This window comes from Aphis gossypii, chromosome 3 (assembly GCF_020184175.1).
Source record: "Aphis gossypii isolate Hap1 chromosome 3, ASM2018417v2, whole genome shotgun sequence".
NCBI lineage: Eukaryota > Metazoa > Arthropoda > Insecta > Hemiptera > Aphididae > Aphis > Aphis gossypii.
Genome location: NC_065532.1, coordinates 45416818 through 45439138, shown reverse-complemented (window position 1 = coordinate 45439138; position 22321 = coordinate 45416818). Strand labels below are relative to the sequence as shown.

At 28.3% G+C, this 22321-nt stretch overlaps 3 protein-coding genes across 4 annotated transcripts; all 3 read right to left on the bottom strand.

Annotated features, from left to right (window-relative positions):
- Positions 1–1925: 1925 nt before the first annotated feature.
- Positions 1926–9893, bottom strand: LOC114124549 (actin-binding protein WASF3). Of its 2 annotated transcripts, none has more exons than XM_027987837.2 (10): positions 9595–9893; positions 6064–6367; positions 5818–5971; positions 5621–5735; positions 5388–5540; positions 5078–5268; positions 4801–5010; positions 4460–4718; positions 4166–4379; positions 1926–4067 (listed from the first exon to the last, which is right to left on the bottom strand). In XM_027987837.2, exons 2-10 carry the CDS (start codon positions 6353–6355, stop codon positions 3892–3894), a joined length of 1764 nt encoding a protein of 587 aa, XP_027843638.1. In that variant the 5' UTR covers positions 6356–6367; positions 9595–9893; the 3' UTR covers positions 1926–3891. The 2 variants fall into 2 exon arrangements, with proteins under 2 accessions (XP_027843638.1, XP_027843639.1); XM_027987838.2 differs by lacking the exon at positions 9595–9893 and adding an exon at positions 9276–9526.
- A 4317-nt stretch (positions 9894–14210) lies between these two features.
- On the bottom strand, positions 14211–15116 carry LOC114124552 (uncharacterized). Its single transcript, XM_027987843.2, has 3 exons — positions 14911–15116; positions 14719–14829; positions 14211–14540 (listed from the first exon to the last, which is right to left on the bottom strand). Exons 1-3 carry the CDS (start codon positions 14941–14943, stop codon positions 14364–14366), a joined length of 321 nt encoding a protein of 106 aa, XP_027843644.1. The 5' UTR covers positions 14944–15116; the 3' UTR covers positions 14211–14363.
- A 982-nt stretch (positions 15117–16098) lies between these two features.
- LOC114132984 (52 kDa repressor of the inhibitor of the protein kinase-like) lies at positions 16099–18657 on the bottom strand. Its single transcript, XM_027998597.2, has one exon. The coding sequence runs from the start codon at positions 18655–18657 to the stop codon at positions 16099–16101; it is 2559 nt and encodes an 852-aa protein (XP_027854398.2).
- Between the last annotated feature and the right edge of the window lie 3664 nt (positions 18658–22321).

Genomic DNA, 22321 nt, shown 5'->3' with positions numbered 1-22321 from the left:
TAGTCAGCACTATTTCCTTATCGTTTCTATTTGATGTTGTAGGTGGGTGTATAAGACCCCTACGCCACCCCCCCCCCCCCAAAAAAAATCACTACAACAACAGGTAGGTACAGATCCGATTCGTAATGAAAATGATCCTATGTGTAGACATTTTAAGATAAATTAAAGCTTCTCCTCCCACAATCGGGTTACGTCCCCACCCTTCCCACCCAGTTTATAACTTTAAAATGATGTCTATATGATTGTACATATAATATGGTTTTCCTTTTTGAACCAACGGCTGTGGAAATCTTTTGTATACTAGTATAATATTGGGAAAAAAAAACTTTTTCTTTCCATCTGCGTTCGACACATTATGTCCTTTATTTAATAACATTTACTGACCAGTTGACTAAATATTTAAGTACCTATACATATATATATATATTTAAAAATATATAATAATTGATAATAGTTATGCCTTAACACTTACAATGCTAATACACCTAAAATAGTATATAAAAAATATACATTTGGTTTTGCTGTCATTATTCACTCAACTTCGACTCCATTTTTATTCGCCTACGCATAAACTGTATAGTTTTTTCTAAATAATAAAATGTATGAATAATAATAATATAAATAACAAAAATAGCCATGTTCAAAGACATTTTTTCAAAATCTTTTACAGCGTTTTTCCCGTTACCTCAGTTTTAATAAGGCTGACCATTTATGACGATTGAGGAAAATAAATAACTCTATATTATACAATATACCTGTAATTGATTTATATTAAAATATAATAGGTTATTTGTATAAAAATAAAATATTTAGTTTTCAAACTTTGACACCGTTAGCGATGACGCATGCTGCCGTAAATAACGTTATAATATGTATACTGTATAGGTGTACGACATAGCTTTTCTTTAATTCTAAAGTTTTTAAGTAATTTTGTAAAAAAAACTGTGTAGAACTTACAGAAATGAGATTTATTTTATTTTATTCCATACATCATGCCGTTTTATACATTAAGTTTTGAAAATAACAACAGAAAGATTATGACCTTCAGAAGAAATGACAGATAGTCATGTTTGACTAGGTTTTTATATTTTATCTAGATTTTTTTTTTTTATTAATATTTTAGTGTATACTGTTAGTTATCTGATAGTTAACCGAATTTATTTATATTTTGCATCCCTTATAGGTATATCGAAATTTCTATGAACATAAGTATTAAATTTTAAAAGTATAAAAGTTTCTTTAAACTTTGGTTTTTCGCCCAAAATCAAACACAACTTAATGAATTAAGCAGTTCTAGATTAGGAAAATTTACTCTGAAACAAAATAAAAATATTTCGATAGTTTCGTTCACCAAAATCTATTTTATGTTGTAAACTTTATTAGAGTGACTTTTTACACACTATCAAACTTTAAAGTGAAGATATTTTCTATGGTATCTTATACCAGTTTATTAATATTATAATTTTTAAGTGAATAATAAATTTATTAAATATTACAAAATTTTAAATTAATTCACTTTGAAATTATATAATAGGAATTACTAAAATAGATATAGATGCATGAATGTAATATAATTTAGTATTAATAGAATTGTGTGAAGATATATATGTATATACCTATTAGTACTTTAGAGTAAGTCTAAATATTTAAAAAAAACTTATTGTGTATAAAAGTTAATTGTTTTAAAATCAATTTTGTTGGTCAATAATCAACTGGATTATTTTATTATTCGGCACTAACATATAATATCGTAAAAACATAACTTCTCTACAGCGGTGTGTACTTATTAAAATAATAACGGTATAAAAGTTAAGGTACATAACAATCACCGTGGCCTTTTAAATGAATTCCCAGATAGCAATCGAACGGACACGCCTTAGTTGCACTCGTTTATTAATGCAGCGTTGGCAAATAATACAACACAGTTTAATCATCGATAAAAACATTGGTTTTATTTGGGTTACAAATAAATAATAACATATTATAATGCACATGTTAAAATAATATTATGGATTAAATATATTAAAATAACAAAATATATGTATAGAACATTACAATTTGAATCGTTTACCGTCTACTTGTATATAATACAATATGTATGTATTCGTAATATATACATTAATATTAAGCACATTTATATATGTATTTAACAGTAAAGCTTTGAGTTACATAATGTACACTGATATAATATTATATATTGTTCTCTCGCATTTTTCGTATATACATACACACGCACACACACAACATAAATTTTGTTTAAACATTTAAACTTGTTAAAAAAAAATATATAAATAAATAAGAGGAATAAATAAAATAAACAATATTATACATTACTATAAAATATTATGTTACGAAAACTACTTAATTTTAAATGTAACTAAAACATATTGATGTGATAATAAGCACTTTGAACACGCGAGCTTGTTGTCGGATAACAAACACGAAAAGTCCATTGCACAACAATGTATAGTGTTAAGTAATAATATTATTATTCCCTATTTGATTACTCGTTAAAAATTAAAATATTGTTCGAACCGGACGTATTTGCACTAAAGATAGTTAACATAACATTGTAAACAAAAATCATTGTTCAGCTCATTAGAAAATTAATTTTATATATGGAAATTAAACATTACATGAAATATATTGACATGGAATATGTTAGAAAAAGGAACTTTAGTAGATTTACTAGGTGAATTGCCACCCTTATTGATTTGTGAATGACTAATGTCTATTGAAATTACTTAATGCAATAAGATTGTGTAACTTGTGCATCAGTGTACAGTTCTGTCTATAGAAAACAATTAAAATCATTTTTTAGTCATTTTGAAAAACTAATTGAGCAAAATTGAGCATTTACTAGTAATCATCAACAATGACCATAAATATAAATTTGTTTTATTGTAGTCTAATAACAAAACAATTCATAAAAGTAGGTAAGTTAAATTACTAATAATCTTTGAAAATTATGGAATTTTGATGATGAATATTGCACACAAAAAAATAATGCGATCCATGGCTACTGCAGTTTGAAAACATTTTACTCTTGCTCAACATTACAGTGTATTATGTTTAACGCACTAATTTATGAATTAAGTATTTGGATAGTTGATAAATTTTATCCTGTTAAAATTCGGAAGTAAAATTCACAAATTAAAAATAATGCAACACATTAATAATTTTAAATTAGTTGTTTATTAGTAATTATTACACCATCATATCAAATATAATGATTTTATAATCTTCTAATTTAATATACTAACTATATTATTATCATTATTAATTAATTAAATTATACACACAGCAATTATTCGGGACAATTAATCCTTATTTCACTTAATGAAATATAAATATATATACTCTATTTGTGTATAATTATAAAACTGGTATTATTTGGCACTAAAATGTGTACGTTGTTTGGAAAATATAGGAATACGAGTTGCAAATTTATTAACTTATTACTATTATACAACAAATGCATTATCTTCTGGAATTGATATTGATAACTTTGGGACTATGGTTTATATATACTATATACATTATACAATGCAATGTTTCTATGATTAACTCCAAAATATAATATTCAGTAATAATTTAATGTATATGCATATATAAATTCAACAATAGAAAGATTAGCAAATAGATTCAACTGATGAAAAAAATAATTTATATAGTTTACTATAAGATTTTAAATAGAATATTGTTCATCATCAGATATATGTTGTGCAATAAATAAAATTATTGAATACAATCAAACGAAGTATTTCAATTTATCTCAAAAGCACATACACTCAAAAAAATAAATGAGCTAATGAAACTTTCAAAACATTGGTAGATAATGACAAGGAATGTTTGTTAAAATTACTGATTAGTATTGTTTTAAATTATTCACTAAGCACAAGTCTCTTCAGCCCAACCGTCGCTGTCATATTCACTGCCTGATGCAGAATCAGAATCGGAAATTTCAACGGCTACACGGCGTGCCAATATTGAAGCAACATCGTGTAATGCATTGCTACGTTCTCCTTCTTTTTGTTTTATTTTTTCTACTTTTCTCAGCTCAACACCTTAAACACACATAATTTATATTTTTCGATTAATATGATGTATTTAAATCATTGATATAATGCAATATCATATGTACAAATCAATATTAATATCTTACCGTCTCTAATAGCCTTAAGCAAATCACTACGCGGATCATAATGAGCAACATGGCCAGGCCCAGGTGTCTTTTTTAAGGCGCTCACAGTACCACTACTGATATTGGTTACAGTTGTTTTCAAATCGTTAATGACACCATTTAACGGTCTTACATTATTACAGTCAGCAGGAAGCACCAATGGTTTCGATTGAATGATAAGATTAGGTGGAGACTTCTATACAAATAGTAAAATTAATATTATATTATAGTATCAAATATCATAAACAATTATTATAAAATATATTAAATATTTACTTGTTTTGGTGGTGATTTTACATCTCCATTGGCTAATGATGCTGGTGGATCAGGCATTGGTGGTAATGGTGGAGGAGGTGGAATGTTAGCTGATGGTAGAGGAGGACTAATGGATACAGGTGGTGGAGGTGGTGGTAAAGGTTCAGTAAAAGGTAAACTGTTTTCAATTGGAGGAGGTGGTGGAGGTGGTAATGTTTCACGATTGGAACTCAAACTGCGACCACGAGTTGGAGTGCTGGCTGATGATACAGTGGGTGTACTAAATTGAAAAATAATGTTACATTAATATTAGTTGAAATTATAACCAAAAATGCAACTAATCAAAACTATATTTCACTTACCTGTTATTTGAATTATTATTGCTCGGAGGAGCAGGGGGTGGTTGAGTTGGTCTAATTCTACCTCCCCGACTAGGTGTTCCCAATGGACTAATTACTTCACCCATACTACCAGTGTACTGGTAATTATTTTGTTGCGTTTGATGATTGTATACATTAGATTCATCATACATCATACTATTATTGCTGCTAAGTGGTGCAGCGTAATTATTGCTAAAATGTTAAATTTTTCAATAAAAACAAATATTTTCAATATAAAATATAAAATATGTAAATTTACCTATCAATTATATTCATAGGGGGAGGACTATAAATACGTCCATCTACCATGTTATTTCCAGTGTGATGATTATGAAGTTGCTCTGGACCATAAGATCGACGTAACTCTATACTATTTGGTCGTGATGGCCGATGTTGATCATTCATTGATAAGCCCAACATCATTGTACTTTCTTCCATATATTCATAAGGCTTAAAAAAATAGTTTAGATTATGTTAATAAATCAATAAATAATATTTTTAAATACAGATATCAGACATTGAAAATTAAATAAATATTTTTCTAATTATTTTAAAGTTTAAATATATACCTGATGTGGTGCTCTATAATGAGAGTTATCTTGAGGCATAATATATTCCCCATGCTGAGTAGCAAGCTGTCTTTGTCGTTCTCTCGTACTATATGGCTGTCGGACTCTTTTTTTATGACGACCACCGCTTCCTTCTGCTTTAGGTCTATGAGGCTATTGAATTGAAAAAATCAAGTTGATTAACAAAGTTTACAATATACTGCATTAGTGAAATAACAAATTTAAGAAAATACTTTTTTTCCGCGATCATGCATCATTTTTTCAGTGTCTTTTAGCATTTCTAACCTCCATAAATTGAAAAAGTAATCTGGATCTGTATAGAACTTCATACCATCTTTACCATCCTCTCTATAAGTTTATAGATATATACATAAAAAAACAATTAATCCGGTACTTCATGTTCATTATTTTTTGTTATTTTTTTAATTACCGATAAGGATTGAGTTTATAAAGAGGAGGTGGTTTATCACATTGAGAATACATTTCAAGCATTGGCGCAGGCATTGTATCCCTTGAAAGAACTTGTTGATCAAATACAATAGCACTTTTGAAAGCTTTTCTCATATGAATGTCTTGTAAGGATACTAAAACAACAATATATATTAAGTAGGTAATTAAATTAATGATAATTTACATAGCATATTAAGTGCAAAAATGAATTTAAATTTAAATTTACCTTCTTCGCCAGTACTATCTAATTGTTTTGTGTTGACAGATAATCTGTCTAACCTAATTTGTAATGAGTTAACTCGTACAGTAAGTGAATGTGCTTCACGTACAAGTTCGCCAAACATATCTTCAGCTTGTTTAGATAGGCTTGACAACTGACGTACTGTATTAGCAAGGGTGCCATTTGTGACAGCTTCTAACTCATTAGATATTGAACTCGTAGCACCATAACTTCCTGCTTGTGAAACCGTGTTACGTGCTACATGCACGGGTTCTACAACACGCTTTGGCAATGGCATAGTTTATGAATACTGAAAAATAAAGACAAGTAATTATGAAATATTTCAATTATATTTAAAAATAGATATTAGATACATAAAAAAAGGTTAGATTAATAATGTTAGACATGTTACTAAGAGTTTGTAGAAATAAAATTTGTAGATTATTTCACAACAGAAAAAAAAATGTAAAAAAACCTATTTCCTATTTATGTATTATGTTTATAAATATTTACACAATTTGAAATAATGGATATAAATATATTATAGGTAAGTAAATTATATTTTTTGCTAAGTACCTACAAGTAAATTTAATTATATAGGTAAATTTATAATTAAATGATAATGGATACAAATAATTAACTACCCAATCACCTAAAATAAGTTTTAGTTCTTAAATCTATAAATAGTATATACCTATTATACCTACTTATTGATTATTATAATTTATCTATAAATTTCAGTTTATTAAACTATAAAATAAATATTATGGGTTTATTTTATTTTGTTGGATTATACTTTTACTGTCTTCTTGCTAAAAACATATAATTTTACACTCCCCAATTCCCCATGCTTTTAATCAATTACAATTATGTAGGAACCTACTATATACTTGATTGTTATTATGACATCGCCCAACTAGTGATGAGGGTCAATTTAAACATTAATTTGTTTCAATGATACACATAGGGGGCATGTTGAAATACATTTGTTACATTTAAAATTCACATAAATTACATTTAAAAATATAATATATAATATAATCATGATTTTAGTATTTCCTACCTTACTTAATTAATTGCAAAAATTAATAAATATAATATCAAAAATTAATAAAATATAGGTAGTAAAATTTATATTTCCAAATGTTATTAATTATTACCTATTACCAAAATTATTTCTTTATTAGGCACCCGTTTAATAGTTAAGATAAGGGTACCTATAAGAATTTGTTTTAATTAAATACACGTATATCATCATAAATATTTCTATAGGTAATACTATAAGAAAGACAAATTTTCAAAACATAATATCTCTCTAATATCTTATTACTCCTGCGTACTTATAAAAAAGTAAAATAAATAATAATCTAAAAAAAAATGTATATATAATTTCTACATAATAAACTTCCTACACTATATAGACACACAAGTTTAATTTATATAATATGTTAGTACATAGGTATATTATAATATAAATAGAAGATAAGCAACTTAATTTTATGAATAGGCATTGTTTCAGTTATTCATTATTCATACTTATCTCTAGTTTTGACAATTTTTATAATAATTACCAAATTTACCAACTGAAAAATTAAAATTAAAAAGAGAGATGATGACTAATGATATTAATTTTAATATTTTATTATTAATGTGTAAGAATATAAGTTTATTATATGTATTCTACAAACCTACTTTCTGATGTTTCACCTTGGTATAGATTTGTTACTATCTTTAAAATTAAAATTAAATTATAATTACTTTTGATTTTTTAAGTCAATAAATATAAAGTTTATTATTTTTTAATATTAATCACTTTTATAAACATGTTTAATATTATTATCTCATTACAGCAACAAAAAATCTTAAAATATGGAAATAATTAAGTATATGCTTGTACTATTAGGTATTGTTATTATTAACGCACAAACCTGAGTATAAAATGCTATAGTACCTATCATGGAAGCATAGAATAATAATAAATAATAAAAAAAATTACATTAAGTCATATACCTGCTTGATGTTTTGAGGGGGACAATAAAAATCGAGATAAAAATGTTAAGTGTCTGGTTAACTACTTGAATACCTAATAAATTATTTAGACATTTATATATTAATAGTTAATTAAATACAAAAGTAGATATCATAGGTGCCTACATCATAATTTTAGTAACTTTTATACTCATAACAACTAAATTAAATGAAAACTATGAATAAAAAAACGTTGATTTATACCTACCAATGATTATTTATTATGAAATATAATAATTAATAATTACTATAGTTCAAAGAAATTGTTATTATATTAGAAATTTATTAAACAAAAATAAGAAATGCAGTTACTCATCAAAATCTTATAAAATAGAAGCTACCAAGAAACAAATTACCAAGAAACGACCTTATTCAATCATGTGTAACCTATATAAACGATAAGCATAAAAATAATATTCATCTATATAAATTTATTTTATAAAATGGATGATTAATGTCTGATAATGTTTAAAAAAATATTTATCTAAACATTCGCAACAAGGAATATTACTGCAGTTAATATATAGGTATTACCTATTATTCTTTACACAACAGAACAAAAATTGATAAATTGTCCAAATAATGTAAAATTGTGCACATAATAACCACTGTCTGTTAGATATAATAGAATAATAACTATAAGAATTATTATGTTGATAATAAGCAGATTAATTTATTCTATTTAGTATTTAGTCATAATGCATATCAGCTGCATATTTTTACTGATAAGCATGACACAGTATCTACTAAATACCTACATTATGTTAAAAAATAAAATGAGAATGAGATCATACATCTATAACCAACATTTTGTAGCCATTGTCAAATAATATGAGCAAATAAAGGTGGGTCTAGACAAATTAAATCATTAACTAATTAATGACCAATACAATTGAAATGGTCATCAATCAGAAATGTTTATAACGGGCGTTTCCCATAAATTTAATACAAAAGTTGTGCTACTAAGACCTCTAAACGACACCCAATGTTATGAAAAAATATAAATTTGATAACAAATTTTTGAAAAACACTAATGCCATTGCAAATGACATCAAAACATTGTAAACAAAGCATTGATCGAGTAGGTGTACAGACATTCAGTAGAAAGATTCTAACGGCAAGGGTCTGCGTACGTCCTAGTCTAGCGCCTCAACAGTTCAGAACGTTAACGGATGACAAACAAATCGTACCGGACACGTGCACGAGCCAGCAGATCTGTACACTGGAGTGTTGGCTGCGTACACGGCATATCGTAACAACCTTACAGCCCACGATCAGGAGGAGACCTTAGGCTTGGACAGTACCACAGGTGCCGTCGATCGGTCACGGTACACAATACATAAAAACACATAGGTATCATAAGACAAGTACAAGTCACAAGTTATATAATGTGTACAGGAAATGTGTAAGTCTCGTCCCTATCGTGCAAGTCCGACGAGAAATGATGTGTGTTATGCACACAGACAACTCGAGCGCAGGACTTGTCGTCAGCGGCACACGTCCACTCACCTCGGCGGTCATTTAACAGCGATCCGATTCGGGTGACGCCAATCGTTCGGGATGCTGACGTCCGTCACCGCGGGAACTGCGCCATGTCGACGGGTCAGACGGCATCAGACGTCGACGGCACGGACGCGCGAACGGGTACGTGCGAGAACGGTTTTTTCTCTACGAGACGGGCGGCGGAAATTCGTGGCGCGCGATAGATAAACAACACGGTGGCTCAAGGACTGGCGTGTTGTAGAGGCGGAGAAAACGTTCGATAGTCGATACCATCGATTATCAGTCGCGCTGGTGTTGTCCGCGAGCGACGGGATCGTAGTACCAACAAATGGCGTACGGTATACCGTACAATAATAGTACATCATATTATATCGCCGCCCTACCAGCGACCCATGGAAGAAAAAATACGCGCCGACTTCTAAATCGAGGATAATAATAATCATATTATTTGGAATCGTGATAGACCACCGTCCAGTCACCACGACACTTACTTATACTTACTCACTGCGACTTATTTCGTGTAGGTTTTAATGGTTTTATAATTATTAATAATTATAATACAACAAACACGATATGTCATTTATTAATATTATTATTTATTACTCATAACATCAGCTTATAAGTTATAAAATGTTTTTAAATTTTTTATTATTTTACTCTGGTTCTCGGGATGTAAATGAACGTAGGTATGTATAGTAAGTATGCCTACCCGAGTTATCAGATCGTGTCTGTTACTTTGTTATTGTTTATTACATCAATGCCGTAATAACATTCTCTGCATTGTCTATTTTCTATAATATTATGTCACTGCATAAATTCAGACCTGCAGTTTAGTAGATACAATCACATACCTTACTATAGTTTGAGATAGGTAGTACCGATGCTCTATTTTTGTTCGTTCAAAATAGATCGTATGTAAATCTCGGTGTGAAAAATTGTCGTTGTTTTTTACGTTGAAAATTATACCGTAGAAACTAGAAAACAATTTTTTTTTTTTAAACCAAAATTTTCTAATTAAAAATAAATAAACTTTATATGATAAAAAAAATCAAAAATTACACACTTTTTAAATTTTTAATTATATAATATACTGTACAACGTAATATTTACTATTATTTCAAACTCTTAACTAAGTTAGAATATTATATTCACCCGCCTTCCATATAGGATATTATTTTTATATTTTCACTTGTTACCTATTTATATGAGAATTGATTTAAAAAGAATATTATCTTTTTAAAAAAAAAAAGTGATTGTTGTTTTGGTGTGAAGTAAGCACGAAGATCAAAATTTGATTATTTCATTACATTCAACATAAAATAACATATTATTTAATTTTTTTTTTTTTTTGAAATTATTGATGTTACCAGTTACCATAAAGCTACACAATTGTTTCAATCACTTTCAAATTTATGCTATTGGTGAGTTGATTCCCGAGACCTACTTTTATGTGTTAGTTGATTCCCGGCGGTTATTAAAAGGTATGTACAGTTATTCAATAGTATCGGTGTAGGTAAACTGGTACGCGAGAATCAACTAATAAACACCGCCCAAATTTAATGCGTTAATGTAGAATAAAATATCTACTAGATATTAGGTATTCTAATACACATTTAAAAATAAAAAGATATAATACGTAGGTATTTTAAATTTTTCAGAAAAAAATTTGATAATCTGTACAGAATATATTATATAATAATTAATAATGTATACTTATAACTAATACCTACGTTCTACATAGGTAATAATTAATGTACGTTATTGAAAAAAATATTCTTGTCAATTTATTAAGTATAAATAATTTGTTCAAATGATAATTATTTAGTAAGAGGAAGTCATCAAGAGTTAGCAAAATCCATTTTATGTTGCTAGCTTTAATATTAGAATAAATTTACCTAATATCAAACTTTAAGGTAAAATTATTATCTAGGGCTGGTTATCACTGGGCCTTTTATTCATATTTTAATTTTAAACTGAGTTAAAGGTCCCTATATATATAATTTTAAAACTAAAATATTTATTCATTAGTCGTTAAAAAATTTTAATATTAATAAAATTACATAAGATGCTCTGTATAATATTCTTACCTTTAAGTTGGTAATAAGTCAATTGACTCTAATACCTATTGAAGTTAGTATTAAAACAGAGAATACCTAACAAATATGGGTACGGCGCGGCGTCCTCTATTAATATTTCACAATACAATTGCCTATAGTTGCCTACTCTCAATTGTTCCTCCTACTGACATTTTTTTATTAATGTTATATCGTTGTATAATTCGTAATTTCTGATTTAATTGAGTTAAATTTTTCCAATTAGTCTAATTTTTTACCAGGTATCATCAGTCATCACCCCAAAAGTCGAAAATTAAAGTATTTTTACTACCCAAAAGATGATGATAAAAAAATCACATAACATTGTAAAATCAATACATTTATCTCTCTGCTATAAGAATTTAAAATTATTCTAACTTCTAAGTTAGGTTTTTCGGCACCATAGGCAATTTTAATATTTTTGTAAATGCCTTTTAGATAATGTAATAGTTAAATCGACTTTATTAATTCGGAATTTTCCACTCTTATAACTAGTACCGCCCTAAGGCGGCTGCCTATTTTGCTACCTCATTGGACCGGCCTTGCAGAGTAAAAGGTCAAAATATAATACTATCTGTAAAACGAAATTGATGGACTACAGTCATTTAAGTATTATTTTTCAAAAATTCAAAAACCATTAAAATACTCGTTTTGAGTTTTAACAGTATAATATTGCACAAAATATTTTTAAAAAAAATATCTATTTAAAAAAAAAAACAATCTGTCATGATTAACTTTTGCATCTTGGTATGTTTCCAACGATTTGCTCCACAATATGATCTTAACATTGAAACCGTTAACACAATTGCATCTAATCATCATAAAAAATTCCACTCCAAACTAGCTACTTACGCCAACCCACTTATAATCATTCATAGCAGATCAAACTAGCCAGAAAATTCTCCTCCCTCCCCCCTTTCGGTTAAAAATACGCTGGTACAGATTTATTAAATCCCCAAATAGAAAATTGTTGCCATTAGACACCCTCAATATTTTATCTTATAAAATATATTCTCCACATATTATAATATCCTATTTGCTTATTGCACATATATAATATGTTATAGATCGGAAATTCTCTATTTAAAAAAAAACCAGTATTTTTTGTATCGTATTTTTCAATTGAATGTAAAAATAAAATAAAAATGTATTAAAATAATAAGTTTGAAGTCAATCAAGTATTTTATTTTTACTTTTATAAGAAATATTTAATTTATGCCTAAGGGTGATAAGAATGTGTGCTACAAGCAATTAATACAAGGAAAAAGCCGATGAAACTGTAGTAGAAACCATCTTGTGATTATACTTCCTTTTGATTGTATATTCTAAAAATTTAAATGTTTTTTTTTCAAACAGTTTACACTTTACAGTCATATGAGAATATAAAACGAACATATTAAAAAATTAATATGAAATTCTGTATTTATCACCAAAAACTTGTATTAATTGATAAAATAATTTTTAAATTTTTAAAAATAGTGATTTTGGACGATTCGTGGGGTGGTGAGACAACCTCTTCCCCCGAATTTCTATATAAAAATTCATTAATAATGAGATATATTTTTTTTTTGGTCAATAATAAAGGAAAACTAAAATATATTGTACTGATTTGAATCAATTGTGTTTTACTTAGTATAGCAATAACTGTCATAATAAAATTATTTTAATTTTTTTTTAAAATGCCTTTAAAATATTGTTGTAACTTGTAAGTAATTCTGATTATAAATATTAAATAATACAACTGAACATCATCTCTTGTGAATGCAGATACCTGAGTATTTCCAAGAAATCGACTTTTTCACGATTACCACAGCACTGTGTCTCAATAATAGGTATTGTTTATTTTATGGGCATTTGTGAAGCAAAATTATCCTAATCAATTTTTATTTTTGTTTACTGCGAAGAATTCTTAAAAACTTATCAAAAACCATTGCCATTATTCTAGCTTTAGTTATTACTTATTAGTATCTATTTTATTTAAAATGTTCATTTGATTATTTGAGCAACTTTGTCACACTAGTCAATATGTAAAATTAACTATAGGTAAACAATTTTTATAATTATTTTTAAACATTTATAAATTTCACAAATGAAGAGTAATATTTTTTATTTTTATATATTTCCATTATTACAAACAAATTTAATTTTAATTTTTAACAATTAATGATAATGTATCATAGAAATATTTAATTCCAGTCTTTTTCTTTTTATATATATTTATTACATTCACCACTTTCAACTATAGAAACTTTATGTACTTTTTCTAAAATTATAGAACATTTATTTTGCTCACATTTTTATTTAAACTCATTCCTATTACTTTTTATTATAAAATTTCATATTATATAAATAAAATAATTTATTTTTTAATTCTGAATACTATGCATTGTCTGTAGTTAATAATTATATTCATTATCATTCTTATTATCACTAAGCTAAAATTTCATTATTTTTAAAATTAACTCAACATATTTGATAAATTCATAAATATTAGGACATAGTAAATTAAATTAAAAAAATTAACACAAATTATTTAACCACTTATAATTACATATCTTTAAAATTATTAGAACTTATTCTATTTAATATTAATTGTTTGTATTAGATACAATTTGACAAATTAGTTACATATACAAGTTAACTTTTGTAATATATTACCAAATAAAAATAAAAATAAATACATTATGATGTAGTAGAAGGGGGAGATACAAGTATAACACCATCTCCTCTAACAAACAACATAGGTATAGTACGTTTCGTAGTTTTATATACTTCTTCAAATGTTTCTTCATCGACTTCAATTGTAGTAATAGTCTCTTCAGCTTCTCCTAATACCATATTTAAATGCTGATCAAAAGCCTAAACAATTAACAAATTTATTTAATTTCATTCAAAAATATTCATATTACATTAATCAATTGATAATTTACTAAGATAAATTAAAGAAAGATAGGTACTAAATTCAAAATTATTTAATTCTATCAGTATAATAATTGTAATTAAACCATTATCCTAAATACAATATCTTAATATTTACATGAAGTCGACCACGTAATTCTCGGTCATGGCGCATCTTAACATAGATTCGTTCATCAACACTAAGACGAATTAAATCAACTGGCTCTTTGATTGTCACTAGTGAAACGGGCTGAAATAAATAAAAAAGTTACATTGAGTGCTTATTAAATAATGTATACAAATAATGTTGATTTAGTTAAAATTATTTTACCTCTGCTTCTCCTTCTGGCATTTTAGTTACCATAAATAAAACTTTTTCAAATTTACTTTCTTAAAATAACGGTAAGAAACGTAAGCTTAGCCTTAGATTATAAGTAACTAGTAAGTAACAAAATAATAAATATTAATAATGTTAAACGAACGAATAATTTTTAATTTTACTGGTGATTGTTGTTGAAAATCGAACCAACTTATAAAACAACATAACCTCAATGATAAAATATATTTTGTTTTAGTTTAATAAAAAAACTACTAGAGTGCGCTATATGTTATTTTAACAGTCATAAATCATAATAGAAAGCCCGGGCAATACACGGCGAGACGGTGGTCGTTCTCCGACAAACTTGATAACCTATGCAAAATTAAAAAATGAAATTTTTTTGATTTCAGATTCTGAACGTGGCGTATAATGTAGGTATTGATTTTATAATAACAATGTTCAGTAAAGTATGACATTTTGTATAGTTTTTAATCAAAATATGTTCATTACTTAAATTTTTTTACAAACGTGTATGTTATTTAATTATATCACTTATTATTTTATTTATAACAGTACACAGTTGTTGTTGATGCGTAACATTTTAAATTGTTTAAAATATTTTTGTTTTACACATTACTCGAACAATTTTCGACTTAACATTTTGGCTTTCGTGTACATTTTACAAAACCTTGTCCAATTCCTGTGAACTGTTAGGTTCATGGTTACTATATTGTCTTTATTATTTGTAGTTTTTAAACCAAATGTATTTTCCATTACAACTTCGTCAATCCTTTAGGTAAATCCTAAATTTGTTTGGTATATTGTATTAATTTGAAACCTTAAAAGTCACTTTCCCCTACCAATATGACCGATACTGCCCTTACCTATAAATTACAACGATACTACTTTTAAACTGACAATTGTTACCCGAATTAGTATCAGGGCCGGCGAGAGCTTTTGTGGGCCCCAGGGCTAATTATTTCCGGGCCCCTTCACTTATATATACTTATTTTACTGAGATTTATAAAGCTGTATGGCATTTTTATGCAGTAGCGATACTTAATATTTAAGTTGGATGAATTGTAAATAAAACAAACATAATATATGGTATATAAAATCTTTTATTAAAATTGAAGAAAATAATGTAAAAAATTAAACAACTATTTAACAGTAGTTATAATGAATAATTATTAGGTTTAATTAAAGTGTTCCTTTTCTGGCCTTTTTCATAGCAAAATCATCGATAACAGCATCCAAGTTGGTGTTTTTAGCTAGTTCTTTTTCCACTGCCAAGACTCCTAAGCTTGATAGCCTGTTTTGACACATGGTCGAACGTAAAACATTTTTTACTCTTTTTAATACAGAGAAAGAGCGTTCTGCACTTGCTACTGTAGCAGGAATTGTGATAAATATCCTGAGAGCCACAGTAAGGTTAGGAAATAAATTTTCCAGATTTGAAGTTTTTATAGCATTGAGAAGATCCCAAGGTGAGAGTGTCTTTTCACCAAAGTTGGCTGAATATATAAGTTTTAAACTTTGAAGTTCATCTGTAAGCTCATCTCCTAAATCCTTTGGATACTGTTTTACCAGCCTAGTAGTTTTTTCTTGAATCTGGTCTATGGTCATTTCTTTATTCAACCATAGCACAGAAAATCTTTCACAAAGAGAATGCACTGATTCGAACCTAACTGTCATATCTCCAATAACACTATCTAGGATAATATTGAAAACGTCATTCTTGAATTTAGTTCTTTGAAGATCATCTGCATTTTCGTTTTCGTCATCTTCATCTATATGTCTTTTTCGTTTCCGAGTTCTTTTTAATTCTTCTTCGAAATATTGAGGCCAACCTATATTTTTAGCCACTATTAGAGTTTCATTAAGTATAATATCATAACCTTCATTTCGTATTTTGTGCAAGTCTTCGATCAATGAACTCAAATTTTTCGAGGCAACATCCAAAGTACCACTTTTACATTGTAATACACGGTTTACAATGTCTATTGACTTTAGGATCTTGAACAAAATAGAAGCTAGGAGAAGACAGTTAAAAGTTTTGAAGTACTTTTCTAATCCCTGTATGTCTCGACGACATTCTGATGTCAAGTTTAGTAGCTTCAAATCTTCAAGGGCTTCTAATATAGCTGGTAGATGTGCAACGACTGGTTTTACACTATCAACTCTTGCTGACCATCGTGTTCTTGACATTGAATGAAGAGAGGACGGTATTTTTTTTTTTAAGATTTCCCATCTTTGGGGGCTTGAACTAAAGATATTATATAATTTTTGGATGGCTCCAAAAAAAGTAATAGCTGCTGTACAGCTCTCTGCTGCTTGTTCCCCACATAGATTTAAAGAGTGACAAGTACAAGCTGAGTATATAGCCTCGTTATTAGCTCTGAGTATAATAGCTTGAGCTCCTTTATATACACCTTTCATATTACTACCATTATCATACCCTTGGCCCTTACAGTCTTCTAATGGAATTTTAAATATTTTTAATTTACTCATAATGAGGTCTGCTATAGCTTTTCCACTTTTATTGGCACAATCTACAAAGCATAGTAGACGTTCTTCCACTTGGTATTGTTGATTTTCTACCTGTTCAGTTAAATTAACATATCTTATTAATATAACAGTCTGTTCTACATGAGCAGAATCAGGTGTTGCGTCAACAATTACAGAGTAGTACCTTGCTTTTTCTCTCTCTTCAAGAATTTTTTTAGTTACTTCAGCAGCACATAAGCTTATGAATTCATTTTGAATGTCATGGGACAGGTAATGCACTTGCATTCTATCTCCCTTTTCTTGAAAGTGGCGAATTTTATTTAAATGTTCATTCAAAACTGGATCATAGTTAGCGAGTAGTTCTAAGATGCCCAAGAAATTCCCATTAGATGATTCACCGATTTTTTCAGAATCCCCTCGAAAAGCCAGCCCTCTTTCGGCCAGAAACAAAGTGACCTTAATTAAACGCTTTAAGAGCTCACGCCACTTTTCTTTATCACTGTTTATCGATTTTAATAAAATACCTGACAAGGATTTGTCTTTTTTTATTTTAAAGATCTCTGATTTCCATTGAACGTAGCTTTTTTTATGTACTGAACTATTTTCGTGTTCAGGGACCTTATCATACAGTTTTTTCCAACGTTTCACTGTAGAAAACCCTTCAGGAAGTGCCAACGCGGAACGCTGTGACTCAGGCAACGTGCTAAATAGTTTACAAGGTAAACAGTAAAATGCTTGCTTTACTTTACTCCAAACTAGCCAATCTCTCGTAATCATTTCATTATTAGTTAGTTTCTTTTTAAATATCGATATTGGCACACTAAAACCTTCAGAATCCACAGGAAAGCTTTCCGGATTTGGAATATGGGGATACTTCAAGTCACGATCTATGTCAAAATTGGGATCACCAATATCAAAATATTTATATAATGGCTGTAGCCGTGGCGAAGAAAGCGATTTTTCAGTAACAATAGTAACATTATCGGTTTCAGTTATTATATTATCCTCATTTGTATGAATAACCATACTTAAATTAGTGCTATTACTATCAATAATAATTACATTGTTGCCCTTACCTTCCAATTCATTTGATACTGGACTTGATTTCACATTAGACCGTATAGGTAACTCAGTCGAAGCTGTGGAAGGTTTAAAATATTGCCCGAGTGATAGCTGTCCTTTTTTTGCTTCGTTGTCTCTCTCATCCTTTTCTTTTCTTTTTTGTGCACCAGATTTGTGTTTATAACTCATTATAATAAAATTATATAACAAGTACTCAAATATGTACTAACAAAACACAAAATTACACACAATTCGTATTCCGTAATAACAAAATTATAAAAGATAGTAAAAACGGTAATTTCGGAACGCGATGTATATTATGCATAATGCATCATTACAACTAAAACTAATACTGGACATTTGATCGAACATATTATTATTATCTTATCTGATATATTTTGCTTCTATTATTAAATAAGCAGTCGGTCGTTATACATAAAATAATAAAATACCATTGAAAAATGTAATAACGCTCTTTAGGGACGTATTTGGGAATTTACGACTATATTATATAACCATATTATTAATAGCACACCAATTACGCGATTATACCGATCGAACCCGCATTGAATGCGCGTTTGTTTTGTTATCTATGTGCGTTCTGTGTTGCGTATTGTGTACAATTTAGTAGGTGTAACGTGTATATTATGAATATATTATTAAAGATGGTTGTTTAATTTTGAGTGAACGGACGATAGTGTTTACGCTTCAACTTGTAATTATAAATTATATAACATAAGTATTAAATATATAATTTGTATAAAAGTAATTTTTCTAAAGTTAAAAAATTTGTAAAATTTGTCCTTCTCCTAATTTCGCCGCTCTAGGCCCGGGCCTACAGGGCCTGTGCGGCTGTGCCTAAATACGCCTCTGACAACGGGCCCCTCCGGAGGTCCGGGCCCCGGGGCTCTGGCCCCTACTGCCCCACCCTCTCGCCGGCCCTGATTAGTATTTACTATAAATAATAAAATATGAATTATTTAATGACTATAGGTACCTCGCACTTATAGGTATGTAATATTCTATTTACCTCTATAACAACAACCAAAACTTTCGATCATCTCCGTGACTTTTTTTTATGTTACCGCTAGGATACTATAGAACTCGAACCAAACCAATTTCTACCGGCTTGAGTTTATTTGATTTTGTTAATCAATAATAATCATCATGATAATGAACAATTTTTTTACACTTTCAAATTGAGGTTCTGCATTATATCTTCATGGATACATTTTATTTTATTTTTAAACTAAACTAACCAGTACTTTATTTTTTTTTATAGTTATTTTAGAGAACAATGGTTTCAACAGTTTACAGGTAAGGTAATAATTATATACTAATATTATTGGAAAGTTTGTGTAGGGCAGAAGGTAGAACCTATCTCTTATATTTTTAGACTCAAAAATTAACTGATGAATTATGCAACTGAATAAATTCTGTCTCGGTTTTGTGGGGAATAGATTACTGTCTGTATTCATCAGTCTATGTTAAACGTTTATTAATTTTCCAACTAATACGTAAGTCAGTATTAAACTATTATTACTTGTATCATCGCTATAAGACAGTAAGACCGTATTACAGCCGCTTATTAGATGGTTTAAAGTATACAGTCTGTCAGTCTACGACAGCAACAAAATAGCATATTTCTTGTGATACAACACAAAATAATATTTGACGTTGAAATATTATTTAAAAAATATAATTTTGTATAATATGAGTAATTTGAATGTATTATGAATGATGATATATCTAATACCTATATTATATTAATTTAATTTATATTATGTAATATGTATTCAATGTACCTACTAATAGTTGCATACCGCGAATGAACACTAGAATCCGTATTTGAATTTAACTTCATAACAAGTATTGATAAATGATGTGTGGAAATATTCGCGATAAGTTATTATAACTGGCCAAATATTATTGGTTAATATAGGTATTAATAGAATAGTAATTTTATTGAATTTAATATCTGAATTTGACCTATTTTTAGTCATATTAATAAATACAGTAATTCCGTTTTGGAGTAAAATAGCAATATGTAGAATTAAGAATTAGGTGACTAATGCATTATAATTTTTATAAACAATAGGTAGGTGAAAAAATTCTTAATCCGGCCCTAGCCTAATTTTTCGGTGAGGCTTCTCATAGAACATATTTAAACTATATTTAAAGGGTTTATTAATTATCTTTTAGTGTATGTATGATATATTATAATATACATTTACATTTATAAAATATACACATATTATATATTTAATATTTTTTACATTTTATTATTACTATTTGCTAATATAGTATTGATGGGAAAAAAAACCATTAATTAATACCATATTATTTTTATTATTATAACCTATTATTTTTGCATATGGTATGCTGGTATGGTATCAGCGCAAAAAAAAAAAATAAATAAAATATAACAAACAAAAATAAAAATAAAAGATAACAACAATATAAAAGTAATAGGTAATAATAATACACATAAGAATTAATATAAATTAATTAGTAAACTCCAATAGTTTAGTAATAACAATTATTAGTAGGTGCTAAGTAAGTATCTACTGTGTAAGCAGATGGCAAGATTAAGTAGCCAAGCTAGCACTTGCTGACCGCCTTTGCGTAGTCCTAATACTCCTCCACTAAACATTGTTTTCAATAATTCCTCAATAATATGCTTAATGTTTTGAATCTGACCATGGTAGCAGAGAGGTGAGTCAACCATTTCCCATTTATGTATTAAATAATTGAACCTACCCTGTCCAGTTCTTATGCGGTTAAGAGTAATCCATGCTGCACGCGGATATTCGAAGCCCGGGGCTAATTGGGTTGGATCACCTATGAGGTGGTTATTCTGTATCATTCTATCTTTCTAATGCGTATTCTATAAGCCTTCTTCTGTATTTGTATTATTTTTTAATATCCAAGTATAATGTATAGATTTCAGTCATTTGTTGAGTGCATAATATACGTCATCATAAATTGAAAGGCCTAGGGAATTATGTATTTTAGTATTGATAGCCAATGTAGCTTAGTTTATTGGATGCATCCTGTTATTATTAAATTTTATTCTCATTGTTCGATTAAGTTGTACATCGATATTTTTAATGTGAACACTCTTTTCCAATATTAGGGCGCAGTATTCTGCAACACTATTAACTAATGACAAAATAGAAATGCGTAGGACATTCGCCCAACAAACAATGTATTCTTAAACCTATATAAGACATGAGAAATCGAAGCAATTGCTAATGTTATAGACTATAGTAGATTTCAGGCACGTATACAAGGGGGGAGGTTTGGGGGTACAACCTCCCTCCCCCGAAAATATATAGTTGTGTAGTTTATTTATATCATCATTCATTGATAAATATTGATTATTGTAAAGTTTTTTATGAATCCCCCCAAAAATTTTTTTTTGTGTACGTGCCTGGTAGATTTAATATATTAATATACCAGTTATTTACCTTTTTAGGATAATTCACTATTCTAAAAAGTGAACACAGGTGTAAATTGGTAAATACAATAATATCTTAACTTTGCACCATGTGAGAGATTTGTAAATTGTATTTACGATAAATCAAGGGTTAGATTAAAAAAGTAAATAAAAATATCAAAAAAATAATTGCAAATGATTTTAAGACAGTAGAACAAAAAAATGGTGCAATGGTTTATTAAGATTCATATAGTTAATGATAAAATATGCTTATCATCATGATACAAAACATTAACCTATATGAGGCTATGAAGTACACTCTCTAAAATTGGTTAGACATCTTTATTACTTACTAAAAATATGATTATAAAATTAAAGTTCAAAGAATAACTACTATTATAAGCCAATAAAACT